At 53.9% G+C, this 24,653-nt stretch overlaps 8 protein-coding genes across 8 annotated transcripts; 5 read left to right on the forward strand and 3 right to left on the reverse strand.

The window, feature by feature from the left end:
- Window positions 1–417: 417 nt before the first annotated feature.
- On the reverse strand, window positions 418–4,377 carry A1O7_02327 (uncharacterized protein; the record flags this gene model as incomplete). The annotated part of the gene is made up of 1 exon (XM_007756360.1): window positions 418–4,377. The coding sequence occupies one exon, from the start codon at window positions 4,375–4,377 to the stop codon at window positions 418–420; it is 3,960 nt and encodes a 1,319-aa protein (XP_007754550.1).
- Window positions 4,378–5,681: 1,304 nt separating this feature from the next.
- A1O7_02328 (uncharacterized protein) lies at window positions 5,682–6,743 on the reverse strand (the record flags this gene model as incomplete). Its single annotated transcript, XM_007756361.1, has 1 exon — window positions 5,682–6,743. One exon carries the CDS (start codon window positions 6,741–6,743, stop codon window positions 5,682–5,684), a length of 1,062 nt encoding a protein of 353 aa, XP_007754551.1.
- Window positions 6,744–7,771: 1,028 nt separating this feature from the next.
- On the forward strand, window positions 7,772–10,210 carry A1O7_02329 (Ca2+:H+ antiporter; the record flags this gene model as incomplete). The annotated part of the gene is made up of 2 exons (XM_007756362.1): window positions 7,772–8,581; window positions 8,636–10,210. 2 exons carry the CDS (start codon window positions 7,772–7,774, stop codon window positions 10,208–10,210), a joined length of 2,385 nt encoding a protein of 794 aa, XP_007754552.1.
- A 1,314-nt stretch (window positions 10,211–11,524) lies between these two features.
- Window positions 11,525–13,393, forward strand: A1O7_02330 (uncharacterized protein; the record flags this gene model as incomplete). Its single annotated transcript, XM_007756363.1, has 5 exons — window positions 11,525–11,619; window positions 11,672–11,890; window positions 11,944–12,056; window positions 12,109–12,704; window positions 12,755–13,393. The coding sequence occupies 5 exons, from the start codon at window positions 11,525–11,527 to the stop codon at window positions 13,391–13,393; spliced, it is 1,662 nt and encodes a 553-aa protein (XP_007754553.1).
- Window positions 13,394–15,474: 2,081 nt separating this feature from the next.
- A1O7_02331 (uncharacterized protein) lies at window positions 15,475–16,110 on the forward strand (the record flags this gene model as incomplete). Its single annotated transcript, XM_007756364.1, has 1 exon — window positions 15,475–16,110. The coding sequence occupies one exon, from the start codon at window positions 15,475–15,477 to the stop codon at window positions 16,108–16,110; it is 636 nt and encodes a 211-aa protein (XP_007754554.1).
- A 1,161-nt stretch (window positions 16,111–17,271) lies between these two features.
- A1O7_02332 (uncharacterized protein) lies at window positions 17,272–18,898 on the reverse strand (the record flags this gene model as incomplete). The annotated part of the gene is made up of 3 exons (XM_007756365.1): window positions 17,272–18,406; window positions 18,477–18,626; window positions 18,675–18,898. 3 exons carry the CDS (start codon window positions 18,896–18,898, stop codon window positions 17,272–17,274), a joined length of 1,509 nt encoding a protein of 502 aa, XP_007754555.1.
- A 1,812-nt stretch (window positions 18,899–20,710) lies between these two features.
- A1O7_02333 (uncharacterized protein) lies at window positions 20,711–21,652 on the forward strand (the record flags this gene model as incomplete). Its single annotated transcript, XM_007756366.1, has 2 exons — window positions 20,711–20,820; window positions 20,869–21,652. 2 exons carry the CDS (start codon window positions 20,711–20,713, stop codon window positions 21,650–21,652), a joined length of 894 nt encoding a protein of 297 aa, XP_007754556.1.
- Window positions 21,653–22,908: 1,256 nt separating this feature from the next.
- On the forward strand, window positions 22,909–23,968 carry A1O7_02334 (uncharacterized protein; the record flags this gene model as incomplete). Its single annotated transcript, XM_007756367.1, has 4 exons — window positions 22,909–22,948; window positions 22,999–23,197; window positions 23,255–23,634; window positions 23,682–23,968. 4 exons carry the CDS (start codon window positions 22,909–22,911, stop codon window positions 23,966–23,968), a joined length of 906 nt encoding a protein of 301 aa, XP_007754557.1.
- Between the last annotated feature and the right edge of the window lie 685 nt (window positions 23,969–24,653).

Genomic DNA, 24,653 nt, shown 5'->3' on the forward strand with positions numbered 1-24,653 from the left:
TAGCCGTTGCACTGCCCACGAAGAGCAAGAGACGACCTCGATTGCCTGGACTCTTCTCCTCTGAAGCTTCCTTTCGCTTGCGTTTGCGTCCAGACAGTGCTGGAAACAGCGTCGTTCCGGTCAAGCATCGTCGAAGTTAGGAGAGCATTCCACTAAGCGAAGACAGTTACTGTTGTCCCTCGGGGGAAACATCCCTCACCATTGCTACTTGTCGCACGCTTCAGCGCAAGCCAGATAGCCTGCCGCTACCACGTGCCGGGGATGGCTAAGCCTAGACGCTGACACCTTGTGTGTGCTCATGCTTTCGTTTATTGGCCTCGGTTCTCATCGGGGCTTCGATGCTCTCGCAGTCTAGCAAGTTCGAAAACTGCTCGTCGTTCTGTAGAGAAGATGCCGTGTATGTTTCCGTCGCCGCCCTCACCCCCTCTGCTTCTTAAATTTCGCCATAACATCCTTCATCTTCGGTACCAACTCTGGCAAGCGAAAAGGCTTACTCACCACATCGTCGATCCCGCTCTTCAACGTCATTTCGATCTGCTCGGCCCGCGCGTTCGCCGTCACGGCTATGACGGGTATGTGCGCGACCAACTCGCCCGTGGTCTGCATCTCACGCAGTTTGCGCGCACAGGTTTGGCCGTCCATTACAGGCATCTCAAGGTCCATCAGCACGACGTCAATATCTACACCGTCAGTGACGTGGTCGCGGTAGAATTTCGACTCGCGGATATGGTCAATGGCTTCGCCGCCGTGGTTTGCAACGTGGACGAAGCAGCCTATTTTGCGCAGCTGAGCCGCTAGAACCTTTTGGTTGATGAGGTTGTCTTCCACGATGAGGACGTGGAAAGATTCGGATAGCGTGGTTTGAACTGTGGTGGGGCTCGACATCGACGGGTCATTCTTTGACGGAGAGAAAAGCTGCGTGCTTAGACCTGTCAATGGTGTTGTTTTTGAGCTCTTTCTGTTCCTGGGTGATGAAGAGCCAGGGCCGTCCTCCAAGCTGCTGCTGGTGCCCTGGGTTCGGCGAGCTTTGACATAGAATGCAAATACGCTTCCTTTCCCACTCTCAGAGGCCACACCAATCTCACCTCCCTGCATCTCAACGAGTTCTCTTGAAATAAAGAGACCGAGGCCTGAACCGCCATACGTGACGTGGGTCCGTGGACTGGCTTGAGAAAAGCGCTGGAATAGTTGCTTCTTCTCTAAGTCGTCCAAGCCACGTCCAGTGTCTTGGATGGCGAAATGGATGTACAAGGTCCTGCCCAGACCCCATTCTGCCGCCGCCGTGACATCTTTGACTTTGGAAGATCGAGATGGGATGTACGTTAGTCCCCACTTGTCCTCCTGGGACGGCTTTTCCTCCGAGGCTCCGACGTGCATGCGTACCATGCGGTTTTCTTGGGTGGTGGTGAATTTGATCGCATTGGTCATCAGGTTGATCAGGACCTGCGACAGGCGATGGGGATCCAACCGGACCCAGTCGATGTGCAAAGCTGTGAAAGTCGGATCGACCCTGAGTTCCATCTTGATATCCGCCGTCTTCAGCTCGGCGTCGAACATCTTCAAAACTCTGTGGACGACGTTGATCGGCTGGGTGTCGACCGGGGTCACCGTCATCATGGCTGAATCGAGTTTTGACAGGGTCAACACATCGTCGACGATTCTCTTTTGGTGCTGAGCACAGAGCGTGATGGTCTGCGCAGAGTCGATGGTAAGCTCGAGGATGTCTATTTGAGGCTTGGTCAAACCATTTGCGTCCCGCATCTCGGTCAGAGATCCAGTGATCGAGTCAGCACATTGGAGGATGGCAGACAACGGATTGCGCATTTCATGTGAGGTCGTATCAATGTAACGCTCCTGCTGGCGTTTCATTTCCACCGCCTCCCTCATCCTGCGGGTCTGTAAGTTTTCGGCGAACTTCTGCGCACTAATATTGGTCATTGAACCGAAGATCTGTTGTATCCGTCCATCCTCGTCACGCTCTGGTGAAGCACTCGTAAGTACCCACGTGTGTCCTTTGTTACCAATTCTGTCTCGCCACGGGGTCTTGAACCGGAACTCCAACGATATTGCACATCTCTTGTCCAACATGGTAGTCCACGTCTCCTGGACCTTCTGCTGGTCTTCCTCAAGCACATAATTCATCCACTCATTGTTGACCGGGACATCTCGAGGGTATGACGCCAGGTCATACCACGCGTCGTTGACAAAGTTGAGCTGGCCGTCAACATTACCAATGAAGATACCGACAGGCGCGAGTTCCGCCATTTTCGTGAACCTGTTCTCTGCCTCGGCGGCCTGTTGAGTGCGGGCAACAAGCTGGTTATTGAGCTCGATGCGGTCTTGGGCGGCCAGCTGAGCGGCTCTTTCGCCTTTCTTGATCTCATCTTCGAAGAGCACGACCGAAGCGATCGATGTGGCCAGCTGACGTCCCAAGAGCTGGACGAACAAATCGTAGTCTTCATCGTACGGTCGCCTCGGGTTAGTAGCCATCACCAGAAAGCCCAGCGTAGATTCGCCTGTTGTAGGATGAATTGGAGCTATAACCACGACTCGCGAAGGGTCCCCAAACCCGCGCCATTCAATGTTTTCTAACATGTGGGGATCCAACGTGCCGTCGTCAACTCGGAGGACGATCGGTCTGTCAGTGGTCAACGCTTGTCGAAAGGAATTGGCGAACCCTTTCGTGCCTGTCTTCATATCTATAACGGGAGGGGCCGCTATGTGGCCGGAAGAAACGCCCAAAGTACCTTCCAAATAACAGACTTTGTTAGAGGCAGCACCACTGGAGCCGGACGAGGCAGCATCGCTATCTGCCAAGTCTTCGTTGAGGGAATAGACCATGACCATGGGAGCGTCATAGTCGTTGTACTCAAGGCCCTGAAGGAGCAGACCCCAGAATTGCGACACTTGTCGAGCCGCGGCTGTTCGTTCGCCGATCTCACGGAGCGTCAACATCCGTCGCTCGGCAATTTTGCGCCGCGTCTTCTCGAAAGCTGGGTTGTACAGACCAACCACTCCGCCGTCAGCGCCAATCAAGGGGATAATTGACCAAGAGAAATATGTCTCCTCCAGAAACCCGTTTCGCAGAATGAACAGGCAGTCGTCGTCCTTCATTGTCGCTTGTGCGTTCTTGAAGGCATTATCGAAGACCTCTTCCAAGGCGCCCCAGATCTCTGACCAAGCGTCCCGATAACGAGCACCCATCAATGCCGGATGTTTCTGTCCCGCTAGCAGAACGTAGGCTTCATTGTAAATAGCAATGTGATCTTTGCCCCAGTACATTGCTGAGGGATGCGGACTCGCCATGATAAGGTTGCACATGCCCCGAAGCTCGACAGACCAGTCTTGAATTGGACCCAGACTGGTGTTGGTCCAATCGACCCCTCTGGCAAACTGAACGTGCGCTGGGAGAGACGGTGACACGGGCAAACGTGTCCAATCGAAGTAGGCTTTATCATCGACAACCATTATGTCCGGGTCTGTATCATTCTTTGCGCTGGGCTGACCGATCATCTGACCGCTGCTTGGTGGGATAGATCCCGACAGTAGCTCTACATATTTCATGTCTCCACTCGGTACCGGCGACATTGGGTCTAGTGAAGTGGGCGAAGCATCTGGTAAAGGGTCAGTGACCAAGCTATGCAGAGCTCGAGGGGCGTCGCTGTTCGTGCGTGGGGCAATGTCGAAGTAGCTTTGCGAGGCGGTGTCGACTCGGTCGCCGCTGTGGGTGGTGGAACCGGACGCAGGCCCGAGACCTTGAAAATGTTGCATGCCGGATCGGGTATTGCCCTCTGCCATCGGCGCTGGCGAGAAAGGGTGCTGGCGTCCATGGATGACCTTCAATCGTTTTCTTACCAGGGCGCCATGCCATAGCCATCCTGCAAAAGGGAAGGTCGAGACAATATCTGATTCTGTGAGAGCGTTGAGAGCCCACGCCTTAAAATCCGAAAAAGACGTCCCCAGTTCAAGTAGTACACTCGGATCCTCCGCGCGTCCCTGCACATGTTCTAGAAGGGGAGCGCGAGTCTTCAGTGCTGTATTTGCGAACACCAGGCTGAGGCCAACCGAGGTTGTGTTGACCTCGTCGGCGATGTCCACGACCAAGGTAGGTCGCTCGTCTAGCTGGAGGTATTCGGCCAGGCCCACAGAATGCATCAATTGGCTTCCGCTTGGTCTTCTTGCATCTGACGGTGCGCGAGCTCTGTTCTTGCTTCCCGCTCGGCTTGCATGAGGAGATGTCCTTACTGGTATTGCACTCGCTGCGACACTCCTGACTGGTGCTGATATCCGCATAGAGGGCATGTCCTCCCTTTGGCTGAGAGCGGTTGCGGCAGCTTCTAGGAGGGAAATCTTATTCCCTGCTTGAGGGTCCTGCATCCTTGTGCTGTTGTTGACAGGAAGATCCTCGCCCTTCTCCTGCCCACCCCGACGACCTCTCTGCTTCTCGTTCAGGTCACCATGATCTGAGCCCGGCAGCCCACTGAAAGACGAACGTTTCGGATATTTTGTGGTAGGCTGAGTCGGCGACGGGGATCGGATGGCGGAGCGATGAGTGCGCTTCAAGGACTGAGGTGCGGATTCGGTGGTGGCGAGGGGGTGCTGTGAAACTGAGCCAAATGGAATATCAATTGTGTCCGAAGTAGCACTCATTCGAAGTCACATTCTTGATCCGATTGCGGCTAGACTCGAAAGGCAGGCATAAGGACTGGAAGGTTGGAAGACTCGAACGAGTGGGGGAGGACAGGGCAGGCGACGGGAGGTGCGCAGGGCCGGGTCGAGCGAAGTCGCGGGCCAGAGAGCACCAACAGCCGTTCGGAGTACCGCCAATGAAGTCAACCAACTTGGGAGCGGGAACCACGAGCTGCGAGCGTCACCATGAAAAAGCGAGCTTTGCTTGGAGCCGCGGCCGATCAGTCCTGCGTTGACGGAGCGGCAGAAGCCAGGGCCCTTCAGCACTGCGCAGTCCAGTGGTGAATCAGTGCGGAGAGTCTCGAGCGGATAAAAGGTCCGAGAATCTGAAGATGAACTTGGGTCCTAGATCATGACCGGATAATGATAATTGCCCTCAGAAAAAATCGATAGTCCAGAGTGGTCTGTTCGAACTACGAGTACAGAGCGGGATTGAGGTGAGACTGAGGTGGAACTGGGGAATGGAAAAGGCACTGTCGATCAGTGCAGATGGGAGGAGACAGCGGTGTGTGGACATCGGCACAGAAGTCGATAAGTCCTCGTAACTCGCCTGCGCGAGTTAGTGCATCGAAGGATGTATGCTTCGAGTGGCTGTTGTAGAACAAAACAACCTACTGCAAGTGGTGGAAAGCGTGCGTGGCGCTTCACTCCAAGCACCGAAGCAGCGAGGATCGTCCTGAGCCATCATGGCATTTGTGATTCTCGATGATTGGGGGGGCGCGAGGGGCTGAACCCTCCTCAACAGGGGGCCAAACGACTGGTACTCGGCTGCCGCCGGCGGTTACCTCAAAACTCACAAGGGCGGGCCCAGAATGTCAGAGCAGGAGCATTTACCTACACTGTAGCGAGTACATGACCGCAGAAAGGCCGTGGTGGCCGCGGTGGCTCGACCCCGGGAGCCCGGATAAAGTGCTATACCGAATCTTTTCAGCGGGCTATGGAGTATGTTCACAGTAATTATATCTATACAATCAGGAGTCGCACGCCCGTACCTAGCCTAACACCATACTCTCTCCGTTTTTCAGCTCCACACAAGTCAGGTCTTCTATCCTGCCAGAAGCGTGCTCAGACTTCTCCTTCTCTGCAGCCTGGACTTGGGCAATCGCTTCCCGAACTGTCAGGATCTTCCGCTGAAGCAGAAAAGCAATCAGCCCTGAGCCTCCCTTCTCTTCGTCGTGTGTACCAATCCAGTACTTTGCATGCAGGGTCTTTTGTGCCTTCACTGCGTTGATTGCTCCCAAATTAAGCTGTTTGCTCCACTTGATGGAGACGTCATGAAGGCCATGCAACAATGCCAAAACTTCCACTGGGGGCGACGCTGTAGCAACCACAGACAGGGTCGAGGCTTCCACGCCATGAGGAGTGTATATCAAGGCATCCACAGCCTCTGTCGCACAGTTAGGCCGCCGCGCGCAGAGCATTACTGCTGAATGATAATAGAGAGCGTCAGAGTTGGTGACCAGTCGACTTATGCCAATCCAGGAGGGTAGAGGAGGAATGCTGGTTTTTTGCCAGTTGGTGTCCGCTGTGAAGTTCGGCATCTCGATAACCGTGTCAAAATGATCCCATGTTCTGATCAATTGGGCTGCTTTCGTGGTCGCAATGACTGGCACCGTGCGGTCGACTTCGCGCAGCGTTGCCTGATGACAGTGGTCTGTAAATTCATGGGAGATGACTATAGCATCGATAAAAGAACAGCCATTCCTCCCTGCTTCAGCGGCGGTCTGCGATTCCAAGCCCTCAGCATCGCAAAGGATGGCATTGAGCCCGTCGATAGTCCGCACACTGCTCTGCACCAGGTGCCACTGCTTGGAGAACCACGAAGCAACATCTTCTTGTGGCCCGTCCAGCCAGGGATCGATTAAGATGTTGTAGCGCGAACGACCATTTGGTGGAGAGACTTGATCGGGATACGCGAGGGACAACAGCCAAGATGTATCGGCATTCAAATGAGTCAGGACTGGCACTTTGCCATCGTTTGCACGCTGGAATGAGCTTTTCAAGTGATCACGGAGAGCAGTTGTATCAGAATCAGCACCAGCAGGAGTGGCCATGTGTGTCTAAATGCAAAGCCCAGTTCCAACGATTCGATATGAAATATCAGTGAGCTCTGGGAAGCTGTTTTACCGTGTCTGCATCTATAACCTTTCCAGAGTCTGAACAAGATTGAGATGACGCTTTCATATTGTTCCCTGCCATCCTGCCTCGCCTACGGTCCATGAACCACCGGGATCTCCGCACCGGATTCGGAGCCTCCCATGGATCCGAACGCTGCTGATGCTTCTCCATCCACATAATAATGCACTCGTTAATCTGGTATTCTCAGCAAGGGCTCTTGCTCCTGATGAAAATTGCAGATGATTGTGTCATGTATACCAGGCAATCCTCGTATTCAGGGCACTCGCGGCTCGCGTCCATCTCCGAGCTTGCGCCCAGAACCTACGAAAGACCAGTGGATGCCAAGCCACAGATGAATCTTAACTCAAAGGGGACTAGCGCACCAAGATAAGATAAGCCCCAGGCATCTCTTTTTCAGGCTGACAAGTCTGCTCTCTTTAACCTCAAAGATTGACTAAGGTTCCCTTTGCACAGCATAATATACACAAATCACTTTGTTCTGAGAAGGAACAAAACTATAGTGTTCTCTCACAACATCTCTGTATTCCTGCTCCTCAACGGCAATCGACTCTGTCATCGATCAGGCTTCTGGAAGAACACCAAGAACTCGGCACACATCATCCGGTAGCCTGACGCGTCCCCCTCAAGAGCAACGGGCGAGTCAGAAACGAGCTTGGGCGGCCGACTTGCGGGTCCTGAGCCGTCTAACTCCACCGGCCTCAGAGCGACACCCTTTGACTGGAACGTTCCCTGATTTACCCAGACTGCGCCCAGAACCGACTTGGCCACCGAATCCCACGCTTATCCCACGATTCACAACGCCTGCGCTCACTCTTTCTCAGGCTTAACTCGTGTCGCCTCCCCACCTTGTACCCTCTCCTTCGAACACATCTACCTGTGACCTGCTTTGAGAGCGAGTCTGTTACACTCTTCATTATTTTCTTGCACGCTCACTTATACGCCGATGGTCGACTCCGCCGACGAGCCTCCGCTGTCAAGTCGTCTATACTCATGGGCTAAGACCAAGACTCCCTTCATACAGAAGTCCCCTATCCTCCCTCAAACAGAGCCCAAGACTTCGGGCCACTCTAACCCGGCGTACGATCAATCAGGTAGCCATCGACACGATGCTGGAAACAGCCCCTCTGCAGCTGGTCCTGCAACAAATACAGACCACCTTCGAAATGGAGGATCGGATACAGGCCATCAAACTGCATCAGTTGTGGACGAGAAAGGAGAAGGAACGCAATCTTCCGCCATAGGGACTACTCCTCCCAAGGGCAAGGCGCCCTTGGTCAACCGATTCTTCCGCGATGTTAAGCGCATCCTCTTCTCCAGCTGGGTCAACTGGCTTCTCGTCTTTGTGCCCGTTGGCATCATACTGGGCATCTTAGTCGACTGGGTGCACACCGACGTAGTGAGTCCCAGCGCCGTATTTGCCGTGAATGCAGTGGCAATCATCCCTCTCGCATCGCTTTTGTCGTATGCGACCGAGAGCGTCGCCATCAAATTGGGCGACACCATTGGAGCTCTACTCAACGTCACCTTCGGTAACGCCGTGGAGCTGATCATTTTCATCATCGCTCTGGCTGCGAAGGAGGTGCGCGTGGTTCAAGCCGCGGCTCTTGGGTCCATTCTCTCCAACCTCTTGTTGATTTTGGGCATGTGTTTTGTTGCCGGCGGTCTGCGGTTCCGAGAACAACTGTACAACTCGACAGTGTCCCAGATGAGCGCGTGTCTACTGTGCTTGAGTGTCATCAGTCTTCTACTTCCGGTGAGTGCTCACAAAAAGCCGTCTGATCAGCGTGCGTTACTAATGTCTTTCTAGACAGCCTTCCATGCCTCCTTCTCGAACACTGCCAGAGCCGATCAGGTGGTGCTGAAAGTCTCGCGAGGTACAAGCGTGGTCTTGTTGCTGGTCTACGTCCTCTACCTGCTCTTCTCGCTGAAGTCGCACTCCTTCATGTATCAGAGCACGCCCCAGCACCTTATCGACGAGGAGTCACATCCTGGAGTTCTCGCTGAGATCTTAAACTCGTCCAGCTCTTCGAGCGACTCGTCCAGTTCCAGTTCCAGCGAAACTGACTCAAGCTCCAACTCGAACACAACCACGAAGCGCATCAAACGTGCTCTCCGCCGCAAGCGCCGCAAGTCAACGTCTAGTACAAAGGACAATACCTCTCTTCCGACCTTCACTAGAAGTTCCTCGGTTCTCACCGGTCATGGGGGTTCGATGATGACCGGGGTTACTTCTGCCGAGCTAGAGCCCGTCTTTAGTGGTGATGAGGCTGATGTTGACGGTGAAGGAAGATCAGGCCGGCACCGCTCACGTACACACACGGTTCACTCTCGCGATTTCGAGAGCGGAGTGCAGAACGACCAAGGCTCGGACAAGTCGAAAAGACGCCACAGGAAGTCGAAGAAGTCCAAACGCTCAAAGAAAGACAAGGAAAAGAGCAAAGATAATGGGAAAGAAAAGGAGACGATAGAAACTCTGACCAAAGAGAACTCTCTGTCGACCGCAGATTCCGTGCAACCACAAGTGGGTTTTGCTGCAGAAATCCAAGAAATTCCCTCTGACGCTATCGCTAAACGGCCATTCAACATTCGAAATATTTCCGAAGCCGTCAAGCCAGCTTTCAGCTCTGCCAACTTCCCCCATCATGAGGCCACTGGAAGACCGCTTGCAATTCCGATCCGTCCTCAGTCGCAGCCACGAGCCTCCTCTCACCAAGTACGCCGGACTGCTTCAATGCCGGACATCTTACGTCCTACTGTTCCTCACCATGGATTGGCCCTTTCTGTCTCTGCACCTCCGCAACCTGACACATCCACGGTGCAAGCTACAACTGAGGTACAGACAGATGCTGTTGTTGAGCCCCAAACTCATTTATCGAAAACTTCGGCAGTTGTTCTGCTATTGTGCTCCACAGGCCTCGTTGCGTTGTGTGCCGAGTTCTTGGTCGGCAGCATCGACTACCTGATCGCCAACAGTGGTGTCAGTCAGGCTTTCATTGGCTTGATCATTCTGCCCATCGTTGGAAACGCTGCAGAGCACGTCACGGCTGTCACTGTCGCTGCCAAAAACAAAATGGATTTGGCCATCAACATCGCTCTCGGGAGCAGCATTCAGATCGCACTATTTGTTACTCCGTTGATGGTCATACTCGGATGGATCATCAAGACGGACATGAGTCTATACTTCAGCCTTTTCGAGACCGTCAGTCTGTTTGCTAGCGCCTTCATCGTCAGCTTCCTGATGATCGATGGACGTAGCAACTATCTTGAAGGAGCGCTACTCATTGCAGCGTATGTCATCATCGCTGTCGCAGCATTCTTCTACCCCACCTGCGATCTGAGCTCCGCCAGCGGGCCGCTTGATGGGCCTAATCCAGTCTGCTAAGCTATCATCGCCATAGACTTTGGGGGAACGGAACGGTTATGGAGACAAAACGTGAATACGAGATGTGGTTGAATCTGCAGCGAAGGTCAGACTCTGGCTCTTCAACGGAGCTGAGCGCTGCGATGCTGCAATGGCTCATGTCGACATAGGTTCAATCCGAGGACATTCCTTTTAACGATAACATGGAAGTGGGTATGCTTGATGGCCGCTCCTTAGAGCTTGCCTCGACCGTCTGTTGATGGTCCATAATCACAGCAGTGATTCTTCATTTGTGGGGGTCTTATTTGATTAAGTGATACAAAATATGATCCGCGTGGTCCGGGCCCTGAACCTGGACACGCCTGTTGACCTCTCCCGAATCTTTGGCTTAGATTCGTAAAGGCAGACTTGCGTTGTTCCTTGGTCTCTTACGTGCATGAACCTGCTCACGACTCTCGTTTCCGTATGCGCGGACAGAGCTGTACGCACTCGCTTGATGTTACGCGGCATGAGCATCCCACACGGCTGCTGATACATTCTTTCATAACTTCAGAGCTCTGTAGTCTTCTTCATCATCATACCGACACTGTGCACACCACCATGTCTGACACTCAAAGTCTTAGACAAGAGCTCGTGAATGGTGCAAGCACCCCAAGCAGCTGGGTGTCAGGACAAGGTAATAGATTTCTAACCCCAGATCCATATTCTCCTCTTGTCTTCTCTGAGTGGCAGCTCTGGGTCCTGTCCTACACAACGTGGGATACGCAGGCATTGGCTGCTCTGGGTCTGACCAGAGCTGCACCTGCTCCTCGGTGCCGCGGCTTTTTTGACCGCATGGTGTGCTACGATAAATGCTTATCACAAGCTTCACGACGCTTATCTGGATCCTCATCCATCAAGAGCCACCCCCAAAACCCTCACAACCATTCAGCATCCACATCGCTTGAGCCAGCATGTAGCGAACCCCGGCTTGATGCGCCAGAAGGACAAGCAGGCGTGAAGGTCGCTGTACCGATTCATAGCCCGCTCAACTCCGTCCATCCGTGTTGCACCTCACGCCCTTACCAGATGGCGCCATTACGATTACAGCTTACACTTCCTGCATCTGCTGAGGACACAGGGAAAGATTGGCGTGGCCTAATCAGCGGACCCCTGCCTAGAGGAAGATGTTGCACTCTGCCATGATCTTGATCGCCTACATTAATGTTCCATCACCCACAAAAATCCGACCTCGCTGTTGGTAAATCTGTCAGCTCGCTAGCAATCCTTTCTGCCACAATCCCTCAAGCTACCATGCCTCCGTCAACAGATAGCAAGGGCGAAAGCAACAATGCAATGGGTCCCGCATCTCCTTCTGAACGCCGAGGATCCCTTGTCGTCGATACGACGCTCGCGGGAGAAGAAGATGCCGCTGTTCTTGCCAAGATGGGGTTGGTCGGCTTCCGTGTATCCCTTCATAGACAGAGGGCTAATCGGGGACAGGTACAAGCAAGAGCTCCGACGTAACTTCAGTACGCTAGAGGTCGCCGGACTCGCCTTCTCTATTATGGGGTTGTTGCCCTCCATTGCCTCTACGTTAGCCTATTCGATCCCCGCTGGCCCGGTTGGGCTAGTCTGGGGCTGGTTTCTTGCTTCAGGCTTCATCTTCATTGTTGGGTTAGCTATGTCCGATCTGGCCAGCTCGATGCCAACCAGCGGCGGGTAATCGATTTTCCGTTTCGATGCTCACGACAGTGAAGCTCACAAGGTGCTAGGCTTTACTACTGGACGCATTACTATGCATCTCCGAAGTGGCGCAATCCGCTGAGCTTCCTCGTCGGGTACAGCAACACGCTTGGCTTGGTTGGTGGGCTTTGCTCCATCGATTGTCAGTGTCTCACGAAAGCTTCAGGGTCCTCCAGGCTAATGGCAATGCGCAGATGGATTCTCGCTCATGTTCCTTTCGGTCATAGTGATCGCCCGTGACGGCAACTGGACACCCAGCAATGGTACCATCTACGGCGTCTTTCTGGCCACCGTTGCCTGCCATGGCCTTATCGCTTCAACAATGGCTCGTGTGATGGGCAAGATGCAGACCGTCTTCGTTGTGATGAACTTCGTCTTGATCTTCGCCACTGTCGTTGCACTTCCGATTGGCGCAAAACACCGACTCAACAGTGCTTCTTACATCTTCACCAGAGTTGAAAACCTCACAACCTGGCCCTCCGGGTGGACATTTATGCTTTCCTGGCTTAGTCCCATCTGGACGATCGGTGGATTTGACTCTGCAGTCCATATCTCTGAGGAAGCCACTAATGCAACGAAAGCAGCACCATTTGGCATCCTCTTCTCCATCGGCTCCTGCTGGGTATTTGGCTGGATCTGCTGCATTGTGATCGCAGCCACCATGGTTCATGATGTCGAAAGCCTACTAAGCTCGCCGTATGGACAGCCGATGGCTCAAATCTATTATGATTCACTGGGAAAGAACGGCGCCTTGGGATTCATGGCGCTGCTGATGATTGTTCAGTTCCTGGTGGGACCTTTTTCCTCGTTATCATTTGAAGATCTGCTGACAGGGTTTAGATGGGCATATCCATTCTCGTCGCAGCCTCGCGTCAGGCGTGGGCCTTCTCGCGAGACGGTGCTTTGCCTCTCTCTAGCTTCTTCCGGCACATTTCCGAGAAGTTCGGATACATCCCAGTTCGCACAACCCTTGGGTGCGCTTTCCTTGCGGCAGTCCTAGGTCTGCTCTGCCTGATTGCTCCTGCTGCGGCGTCTGCGCTTTTCTCTTTGGCCGTCGCTGGCAACAATCTCGCCTGGGGAACTCCGATCCTCTGCCGCTTGGTTTGGGGCCAGCACAAGTTCTCCCCTGGGCCCATCTACACGGGTCGTGCGTCCACCCCTCTCGCGTGGATGGCTATTCTATTTCTGGTATTTGGGATCTTGTTGAGCATGTTCCCTGTCGGGGGACCGAGTCCGACGGCTGAGACGATGAACTATACCTGCGTGATCAACTCGGCGGTTTGGGGCGGTGCCTTGCTGTACTATTTCATCGACGCGAGGAAGTGGTTCACGGGCCCGCAAATTACGATCGACTTGGGCCAATTGACGGAGGAGCAGGAAGCCGCGTTGAGGGAGGAGGGGCTGAAGGTGGCAGCTGATGGGACCGCCGTCGTTGGTGGGAAGAGTATTGATGAGACCGAGGCCGGCAAGACGACGTAGATGGGTTTGATGCTATTGGCTCCCGACCACGTCCGGCTTCGAGGTCCCCAGCGAAAATCGGCAGCAGGAAAGAGATCCCCTCTCCGACGCACACCCTCTCGAGTGCATGTTATTTGCAACGATCCCCAGTCGTTGTCTCTTTTCCAATTACCAGCCTTCGGTTAACAAGACTCCCTCGTCTCTGCTATGTCGCCATGGCATGGTTTCAATTATCTGGCAGGCGTCAGCTCACCAGATACCAACAGTCGCAACCCCAGAGGTGCTCATTCAGCAGACCACGACATTGGCATTGCAATCAAGACCCGATTCTCACGAAACTAGCGCTGCTTACTGTTAAGCCGTCACACCGTCGTCGCAACAAAACGCATACAAATCAATGCAGCTTCCACCATATCTTGGTCTCCAACATGGCAGCCGCCTCGGGTCGCATTGATTCTGGTTGTTGATTCTGCTTCGGACGACGGGCTCATTGTTATGCAAGACTTGAGGAGCCATCGCCCCCACTAATCTCACCTTGGACCTCTTCTCACAACCCGCGTCCAGTTCTTCGACTGTCGCCGCAGAAGTCGTTCGCATGGGTGGGTTTTCTGCATATCACTCCAGAACAGCGAGAATAAACCTCGAGGCAGTGCAGAGAGGATTGTCACGAGTGACGAAGCTGCGCCGCCAGAATCGCCTATCAGAAATGCACAGCACCGATCAAGCCCGAGACGAACCCCTGACCGCCAGCGCAATCAACAGTGAGCGCGACCACTGGCAGGCTCACACCAACCCAGTCAAGGAGACTATTGTCGAATACTGAAGCAAGAAACCGCCGGGGGTGCCATGAATGCTTCGCACCTGAGTCCGATGAGTTCATGCGGCGAGATATCCTGGGACGACCATCCACAAAACATGGAGGCGGCACCAAGAGCCATGGAAAGAGAGATGAACGATCACTCCAAAAAGCTTTACCCAAACCATTTTCACAAAGGCGGAGTTCTCCCGGGACTCTCGTCATTGGTGGTCAACTATGTCCAGTCTTTCGCAAATTTCACCGGTTTCAATTGTCAACTGTTCGCATGGAAGACCTGCTGCCGAATCCGATCGTGAAGCAACATTGGCCGTGTCTGAAGCTCCGATCCAAGTACCACAGTTATAATATCTGACTTCTCTTTTCCAATGGGCAAACACCTACCGATGCTATATCAGCTGCTCGCGGGTGTTATCAACACAGAACAGAAGTATTTTGGCACGTTCAGAGAGGTGATGAACTATCTCTGCCGTGCTGTTGCCGTATTGTTGACACGTGGCTAGTGTCCTCAGCGTGCGTGAAGCAACACATGAGGAAAAAACCAGGCACTGCCACCAAGAGGATGCTATTCAGCTGCGTAGAGCGAAGTACGCAACCACATGGCTGTAGTCCAGCATCTCTCCTCCGACGCCTGATTCCTCAAAAGCCCTTCAAGATCGGGCCACTCCTCGCTTGCCATGATTGGAATGTCCTACTTACTCGTAGTGACTCTCATATCCTCTCGCTTGCACGCACTCTCGATTCGATTTTCCACCAAATGACGAACATGACGCAACTTCTCCTCTGACTCTCATCTTGGCGCCGCCTTCAACTCGCGTCCTTGCCCAATATCATCTTCTCAGCACATGGCGGTTGATAGCATCGATTTTCACACAAAAGCCCATGATCAAACTCGCGAGCTGTCTAGCGCCAATCCCGGCGCGCGTCCGGTGCACGTTTCCAAATCGATCTGCGAACGTGTCCGAAAGCGTCATCTCCACGCGCGGGATCGTGACGTACCGGGACATTCAACGGTTGGAGGATGACGCTCGTCGTGCCAAATCCAGCGTGAGTATGGCCACGGATCTAATTAGATCTGGCGAGATGGATCCCAAGTATGAGTATATGATAATACGCGACGACCTCCAGGTCAGGTCAAGAAGTGCTTGACTTCCTGCTAAGTCTCACACAAGACATCTTGGCCATCTGAAGACTCTTGACAGTGAAATCGCATTACCTATTGCGCCTACACAACGTCTGCCAAATATACCCACGAGGTACTTAGTCACCAAGGATCCTCGTCAGGAGCATGTCTTCGACCACCCGATCTGACCTCCCCGCCACGGGCTCCACCTACCAACCCACAAAGTCCGATGCCATCACCTTCTCGAACAATAACCCATTGGGCTCGGGCTCGTCGGGGAGCCATGATCACCAGCAGCACCACTACCAGCAGCAACAGCAGTACCAACACCAAGCCACTGGCATTGACAGTGCCACTCCCACCACAGCTACAACCGGTACAACAGTCCACGACACCGTGACCGCACCCGGATCGACTACGGCTATGCGCGGCACAGCAGGCACAGGTATCTCCGACCATCCGACCAACTATGCCGATGACAGCATGACCCATCCGAGTCTGCACGGGACAACAGGCATTAGTGGTCACCCGACAGACTATCACGCCGACGAAGCCAACCCGCTCCGAGCGCACCATCGGCCTTCTATTGCCAATGCCACAGACACCGGCCACGGCACCGGTGGGGCTCTCGGTGGCGATGAGACGATCCGGCGGCACGGCGTCGCGCAGAACGCGCCGGGCAAGCTGGGCGATCGGGGCGAGAATATCCTGGGCGCCGTCGGGTTTGGGGGCACCCATGTCGAGAGGCCGAAGGAGGATCAGGGGATTGGGGAGAAGATTGCCGAGTTTTTGGGTGCGTGAGCCTGCGGAGCGGAAGCGTGGCCGTGCAGCTAGATGATGTCCATATGAGGATGGGACTGGGAGATTGGTGTGTCCGTCTGTACGTTAGGCACGTCGGGAAGTACCGGGGCCGGTTTGTATGTCGTGCTACGCACAGTACTGCAGGAAGGTGACTGATTTCCGATCGGTGGATGATCGGATTCATGGGCTACTGTACAGTAGATGTATTGTATTGTTTACTGTACTCCATAGGCTTGGTTAAGGTAGTTAGTTGTTCACGGTAATTATGGATATTGAATGCAAGAGTATATTTACTGTGTGATTACTGTACATGGGACGAAACACGGGATGAAGCACGATGCGCGCAGAACAGGATGCATGTGTCAAGGCGAAGTCTACAGCTTCTCTGGGATCGTCTAATTAAGTAGACTGAAAATCCGAGCGGCCTTGTGCTGGATTATTGGGCACTCTTACCTAGGTAGCTCACATGCTTGAAGTGAATCCCAGGGGTAGGCTGCCGCGGTTTATGCCAACATGGGACGAAGCATGATGTGCACGGGATAGGATGAATATAACCAGATGGATGGATGAGTCAGTCCGTCGTTGGATTAGGGGATGATAACAATATGCAATATGCAGTCCGTTTGTTCTGCTGCAGTAATTAAAAGACAACTTTACTTTGACCACGGCGGCTTGGACGTGTCCATTGGAGGCTTTGCGCTGGGTTCGCGCCCCTCCCGTGATCTCCTTTGCCAGCTTGTCAGTATTAATTACAGGGTATCTAATTAGTTCGGGTATTGCTACTTCGACATGGCGGCTTGGGTGCCTTCGATGACGGAACACCTCTCACCCCCTGCGATCAACCCATTGTCAGCCCTTCCCAGGCGGAAGCACGCCTCCACCGGCCAATACCTTCTCCATGGCCGCTACAAGTTGGCGACGACCAGCACAGATGCTGAGATTCACCTAGGCGATATGACCATCGAGAGACCCTTCTGGGCCGTGGTGGTGGTCAAAGATACAATATACATACGGAGTATACAAGGCTATCCTGACTGGTGACCGGGCCCATACACTTGCACATGATGTAACCTCATGAAGAACGCCATTTACAGTACGTATGTTACAGAGCACACGACATTTCCACCCGCTCACTGTGTATACATGTCCTTCCACCACCGTTCAAGCTCCGACAGTACTCTCCGATCCGACCTTCCCCCTGGCCGTCCTCCTGCCCAACCAGATGGTCGACCCAATCAAAAGCACGGCACACACAGCCACGACGGCCGCCTGGGTGGCAAATACGGCCGCGATACCATCCCTCTGGATCCAACTGGGCTGGAAATACCCGACAGCGAACCCGCCACACGTTCTCCACATGTTGATAATGGCCGATACGACGGCTGAATGTTGCGGGTGTTTCTCGAGCACGTACGCCGTGATGGCCACCATACTCCCCACCAGCCCGATATTGACCATGATCCACCCGAACGCCAAACCCACCCAGCTCTTGCCGTAATGTAGCGTGAGGCCGTATGTCAGCAGACCGCACACCATGCTCCCTATGGGAAACCACACGCCGTGCAGGCGGTACTCGCTGCGCCAGTGGGCCTTGCGGCTGCCATTGGAGCCATTGTAGATCCACTCGTTGAAGAAGTAGCCGAAGCAGAAGCCTAAAAGGGCGCCGATGACGCCGGCGAAGCGGATGGAGGCGTCCTCGACGTCGTCGAATAGGTAAGGTGGCGCGCGGACGAATGAGTCGACTGTGGTGGTTATGCCGATCGGCCAGGTGAAGTTGATCATTGTCGACAAGCCGACGAGCAGGATCGGGGGCGTGAATGTCAGTTTGATGAGGTTGAGAGTCGAGGCGGCCAGTGTAGACGATTTGGGCAGGTTAGTGTTGCCGACGCCGAAGAAGGATTTGATTCTCCTGCTGCTGTTGGACTGTGTGGAGGTGGCCCCGTTGTAGAATGTTTCGTACCCGAACGCGAGGATCAGGAGCGTCGAGAAGCCGTAGAAGCCCGTCAGGACCTTGAAGCAGTCGCGCCACGAGTCCGAGCCGTCCAGGATGTAGCCAGCCAGGGCGGGGAAGAGGAATGGCCCGACAAGGAACGTCGTGCCCCAGATGTTGATGTACCGAGGCCATTCGTCGGGGCTGTACATGTCGTGGATGATGGGTAGGCCGATCACTTGGGGCACTGTGCCGAAGAGACCTTGTAGGGCGCGTAGCGCGGTGAAGACGGACCATGACTGCGCGTAGACGCATCCGAGGACGACCCCGAGAGTGATGATCTGTGGGTATAGCCAGACCGGAAGACTGGGAACAGGTGGGAGTTAGCACTGCAAGATTGTGGAATTTGACGTATCAATCGCAAGACAAGACTCACCGGCCATAAGCGTCGATGAATGGCACCGCAATAATACCACCAAAGCCCTGCAATAAGATTCCGTAGTTGAGAGAAGTCGCTGAATGGTTGATGGATGTGTTCCACTCGAACGCTTGGGGAACCACCAGGGTTGCGCCCCAAGTCATGCCACTTCCCACGACATTAGTACGGAACGTAACAGTGACGGATCCAACGTACCCGTCAGCGAGGATGGAACTCGACATCAACGCCAGAAATAGTAGTCTTTTCTTCCATGGGCTCCAGTTCTTGGGGCTGTGACTGTCCACCGCATCTTCTCCCTCCAGGATACTGGGCTCATCGCCGTCATTCCTGATAACAACGACGGTGCTCTGCATGGGAATGGTCTTCCCAGACATTTCGAGCTCGTAATATGTACCGGAGGAGGAGGAGTAGGTACTCATGGTGGCCAGGCACTGTCGAGAGTGATGGTTTGACACGAGGAGCAAGGGGGGTTGCAACTATGTTTTATGGATGAGAGAAGATAAGAAAGCGAGGGGTTGAATTCAGGAGATCGAGAAAGTGTCCGTTAAAGCACGAATGCCATGAGTGCCATGAGTTTCGCCCGCAACGTGGTCTCACAGTAGGCAACGGTCCTGAAACCTAAGTAGGTAGTCCACGAGCCGTGGTGCTCGTACTGTATGCGGGACGAGCAGAATGTAGTCGGGTTTTCGGGGACCCGTATGGAGCAGCTCGCGTGCTGATCGGCGATAGGGAGTCTCGACAGGAGCAGATAATGCAGAGATGTTGGACCGGTAGATGCTCCCGAGCTGGTGGCTGGGTTCCGATAGCCTGGTCGTTGCCTCGAAGCGAGTCCGGGGGTCGTTGGCTTCATGCGTAGACGTGGCATGAGACGACTGCCGAGAAGTGCTCGCAGCATCAACTTGTGGCCCCGCATGCCGAGCACGAGCTGCAGCGCTCAGAAGCAGCGCCATAGCTGAGTGATCGAGGGAGGAAGCTCAGGAAGGGCCGTGACTGTCAGGGGCGAGATGCCTCATGGGGTATGGCACCAAAATCAGGGGCTTTTGACACTTCATAAAAGTTAGAAAATCGCTGAATTCGGTTTTACCGAAGAACTGTGGCCTTGTAGACTAACTGTCATCGTAGCGTTGACAGTGGTGACAGCGGTATGTTCATGCAGTCGACGAGGGGTTCCCAGCCATTAAGCCCTGGCGTCACGTCGGAAAAGCCGAACAGACAGGGATAACGCAGCTGATGAGCCCATTGTGAGCCCTGCGGAGACGGCAGGACCTCCAGCAAAACTGTTACCCTGCCGAAGGGACACGGATTCGTAAAGAGAGCAAAACAATACTGTGCGGAGTCGACGCTTTGAAGCTTTTACTTCTTACTGTGTGCGGCGGTGCGGATGGGAGCGACGGGTCTCGGCGGAAGTTTCCACAGTCGTGGTACTCGCACAGGCGGAGAAGACGCCCGGGATAGCGAATTAGGCTCGAATAGCGCCACCCAAGTCCTATGTTAGGCGTGGTGGGCATGGCTGGACCCGCCCAGACAAACCTTGTCCCCTCTTGTTCGATCTTGTCCACACTCGTCGGCTCTATCGCCACAGGGGGGTTTACCGTGGCGGGGGCTATGAAGCTTATCTTGAGTTCTGTCAGCGTCAGAAACCTAATTGCAACACGTCTGCTTGACATTCCAGATGGTCCAATAAAGTTATGCCTACTGTTGACAGCCGGGATGCTCAGCTTTACTTTCGTCAAGTCTATTTCAGTCCCGGCCTCGTACAAGAATCTTCGGTCGTCTAACACCGATGGTAGGTGTTGGATGTAAAGTCGCCGTCTTGGATGTCCCTTATATCGTGTTTCAGAGTAACAGAACCAATGGCCGAAGCAGGAGCAAGGCTCGCCTCCGCGGTCACCGGAGTAAGTGTACCTTATGTTCCATAACATTCTCGGTTGGGCGGCACTGACGGATCTAGGCAGCTGCTCTGGGGTTCATCCCGGTGGCCATCCATTTCAACTTGTTTCCCCTGATGAACCGTTTGGGGCCGGTCGTGACGGCTCAGGAACTGACCGACGCATCTGATGCGGAGAGAAGCGATGAAGAGAGACGAAGTTCTCCGCTGTGTAAGAAGTCGTGGTGCGTTGGTGGCGGTGCACCTAGCTGACTCTCTGACAAGGTCCGCAGCTAACAGGTGTGATTCCCCGTTTGACCCCAATGCCACGAGTCTGACCTCAGCAGAGGACACCATGTTTGCAATGGCCGGGTTAGGACTTGTGGACTTGGTCGATGATACGACGTACCGAGTGAACGTTATCACTGCTCACATGGTGGCCGTGCCGTCGTCGCTCGATGGCATGTTGCACTTGTAAGAGAATCTCCTGCGAAGAATAGTTCTTCCGCTAAAATCCCCGAGTTCGACAGAGCCTGTATGGGCAGCCGCGTTCCTGATGAAGCAACTTCGAGATACGAACTTCAAGTACCCGTTCCAGGAGAATAAGACACCTACGCAGTACGGGTATAAGCTGATCGGAGAGGAGAGATTCGCCAATCAGCACACGTACTCTATCATGCACTCGCAAGGTCGAATGCCAAGTTTCTCCCGCTTCATGGAAGGCAAGTTCGGCAAGTTCGGCACCATGCCAGACAGGGTCAAATCTCTGGGCTATGATCTTGACTCTGTCATGAACGGCAAGGCGGATGATATCGTTGTCGTTGACATTGGAGGAGGCCGAGGTGAGATGCTCCTGGAAGTGAAGGCTGCGTACCCTCATCTGAAAAAGGAAAACCTCGTCCTGCAAGAATTCCAGCCCGACAGGGTGAATGAGGACGACCTGACAATCCAACATTGGGACTTCAAGGACGATTCGCCGGAGACGGTCAAGGGGGCCCTGGTATACAGCCTCACCCACATATATCACAACTTGTCCGACCTCGAGGCATTGCGTTTGATGAAGAAGGTTGCGGACGCGATGGCCCCGCACTCAACAATGCTGATCCACGAGTTCGCGAAGAACTCAACATATGGCAAGATGCATGCGACAATGATTACGTTGTATGCTGGAAGGATTAGGAGCAGTCGCGAGTGGAAACAGCTGGCGGCTTTGGCCGGCTTGGAAGTCACCTTCGAAGCTTATCCTGTGGCAGGGGAAGGTCTCGTGGAAATGAGGAAGCTGCCAACCGCCAACGGGGCGGTATGAACATGTGCGGATGCCATAGTAGCGTCTTTGCTACACTTAGTGGACACCATTGTTGAGTCAGTGCTGCATGTAAAGCACTTGTGCCTTGTGTCCGTTCGAGATTCTGGGACGAGCAAGTATTAGCGACAATTCTTATTGCAGTGGCAGAGGTGTTGGGTAACTCCCTCACACGGCAACAAGCAGTGAATCATGCTCCGACCTTCAACACCAGCTGCGGGCAGAATAGCCACACGCGTGGATTCCTGCGGATTTCACAAGCGTGAGACTCGCGTAGCTTTTTTGATGGGGCTTGAAGCATAATATGCAGCGATCGGCAAGCTTCGGCGGGTCCTTCTACCGGGAGGTAGCTGTACAGGGATCGGTGCCTTCGCTAATTAAAGTTCGCTGTCAAAAGAACCGAGCCCTATCCACCCAGCCATCCCCTGGCCTAAATCAAGCGGCACAAGATGCCCTCGTAATTGCAGGTCTGCACCAGCATCATCTCGTGACAGAACAACACATAGCCCCGATGGCGTCCGTGGCGCCTTAGGCGAGTCCGATAGATGCATTGCTCGGCCAGGTGCCTGATCGCCGCCACTAGCCTCTCCTGAGAGAAAGGGGAGACCGCTGCCTGGCGGGCTGCTGCCACTATCTTCAATCTGGACAGCTGACAAGAACTCCGTAGAACTATAATATCCGCCTGAGAACGAACCGCGATTACTCGGACAGTAGGTCATCTGAGGAAATTAGGTGTGCTTGTCAAGCATGCCTCACTTGCCTTGTCGGGACCTCGAAGTTTTACCGCTCCCATGATTCGACGGTTGGCCACGTCAACGTTGCGAGGGCCACTCAAGAGCAAGCGGACGCTCTCCTGTTCCATGAACGCGTCCAGAACCCACTTACGTGGCGAGGCACAGGGTGAAAGTTAGACCGCGCAACCGACTCCAAGGTTAGCCACACAAGTAGGATTTGTCACGACGTCGACTCCTTCTCCGCTTAAACCCCCCGCACCCTTTATCGGCCTTGGACGCGCTCTCGTAGTGATATGAGTATAGGAGGCTGTCTGTTCATCCGTAAATGTTATCGGATGTAAGGTACTCCATCCATGCGCATCTGACCTCGGATATCACAGTGCTGGTTCGGCCAGTACGTGCAAGGCACAAATCCTTGCCGCGTATGAGCACGGGGGCGTCGCGTCGAATGAATAAGACGTGCGCGTCTTTACTCTCACGATAGTGTTACTCCTGCCCAGCCCAAGACTCTTCGATTCCGTCCAGATGGACGTCCCTAGACCTGACGGTCCCGACGTCAACAGAGGTAACACACAACCTGCGATATTGCTCAGAACAAGGCTGATGTTCCCTCAGGGACGGATATTTTCGTTGGATGCTGGGTGTTGACTGGCTTCGTCTTCTTCGTTCTGCTGTTTAGATTCGGTGTCAAGGCTTGGATAGCATGGCTGCTGCCGAGTGTCTCCAGGCCCGAACGGGTATGGGGATTGGAGGATTTCTTCTTTGCGTTGGGCTATGCCTTTGACGTTGGACACATGGCTCTGATCTGGAAGAGGTGAGTTCGAAGACCAGCTGATGTAGGCTCCCAGCCGTGTATGCTGATCCTTTGTAGCTGGGAATGGGGTCTTGGCAGGCACTTTTTCTATCTTTCTCCAGTCGAGAAAAATCGAGCAATGAAGTGGGATTTCATATCCCAGCCTCTGGCCGTGTCTGCGGCCATGTGGTCTCGAACAGGCGTCATCATCTTCCTGTACACTTGCTTCGCGCAGAACAGGAGGAGTCTGCGGGTCATTGTGGTCATCTGCATGGCCGTCCAGATCGTCGCGAACCTCTTCACCATATTGCAAATCTTCCTCCAATGCGGCCCAAATCCGTACCGATTCGTCGACCGAGCAAGTTACTTCCATTACATGTGGGACCCGTTGCCGGAAGATGGCTCGGTCATCTGTCAGGCGCCAACAGTCCAAGCCACGGTTGGATATGTGCAGGGCGGTAAGTAGCCCTGTCTTTGGCCGCACTCTGCAACTGACGCCTTGCAGCGTTCAACTGTATCATCGACTTCACCTTGACCTATCTGGCCGGATTCGAGCTCTGGCAATTCATGCTGCGAGGCACACAGAGTATTAGAGAGAACTCGTTTCTCACCAGGTTCAAGAGACTCGATCCCAGGATCCGAAGCCAACGAATCTGGCAAACCTTGTTGTTGTGCGGCCCGCTGCTGCTATCGGGCGTTGCTTCGATCATCAAGACCTACCTGCTCTCAGCCCTCGGAAGTAGGCTGGACTTCACATGGAACATTGTTCCCTTCATTCTCTGGGTCAAGTAAACGTCACACTGTCCCTCCCAAACAATTCAGAGTAGACTGACCGAGGCGCTTCCAGAATCGAGAACTATTGTATCCCCATTGCGACAACGGCGCCTATCCTTCGACTATTCATTCGCACCTTTATCGACCAGCGGGGAGCCGACAAGGGGTATAACAGTAGCGGGAGCGGCGGGCTCGGCTCAAAACCAGGCGCACCACCCACAGAGTTAAGCAACCTGTCCCATGGCCGGTCACAGAAACCATCTGGCAATAAAGGCTTCATCCAGATGCAAGATACGGATGAGATCAGTGACACAGTGCCTCGGGGGAGTCCCCATGGGTCTGAAAACGGTCTCGTCAGTGATGGTGGGATCACAGTCAAGCATGAGTATGAGGTACGGGTCGAAGAGAGCGATGAGCTTCCTATCAGAAGGGAGGGCGGTCGCAAAGACCAGCGCTGGAATTGAGGCAGCGTTGTCCAAGCTAAGCTTCTTTGCTAGACAGCCAGACAAGCGCAAGCGAGTACAATCAAACCACCACTCCAAGCAGCTAGCTCACAAAGATGACAACCACTAAGTCAGAGTCGTGTTCGAGAACAGACACAAAAGAAAAATGCAAATCTGCCGAGCGTGCTCAGCGGCTGTCGAAGGACATGCGAAGTCTTCTTGCCTCAGGGTTATCTCGCAACCGAAATCCGACTTGACGA

Source organism: Cladophialophora yegresii, assembly GCF_000585515.1.
Source record: "Cladophialophora yegresii CBS 114405 chromosome Unknown aczIN-supercont1.2, whole genome shotgun sequence".
NCBI classification, from domain to species: domain Eukaryota; kingdom Fungi; phylum Ascomycota; class Eurotiomycetes; order Chaetothyriales; family Herpotrichiellaceae; genus Cladophialophora; species Cladophialophora yegresii.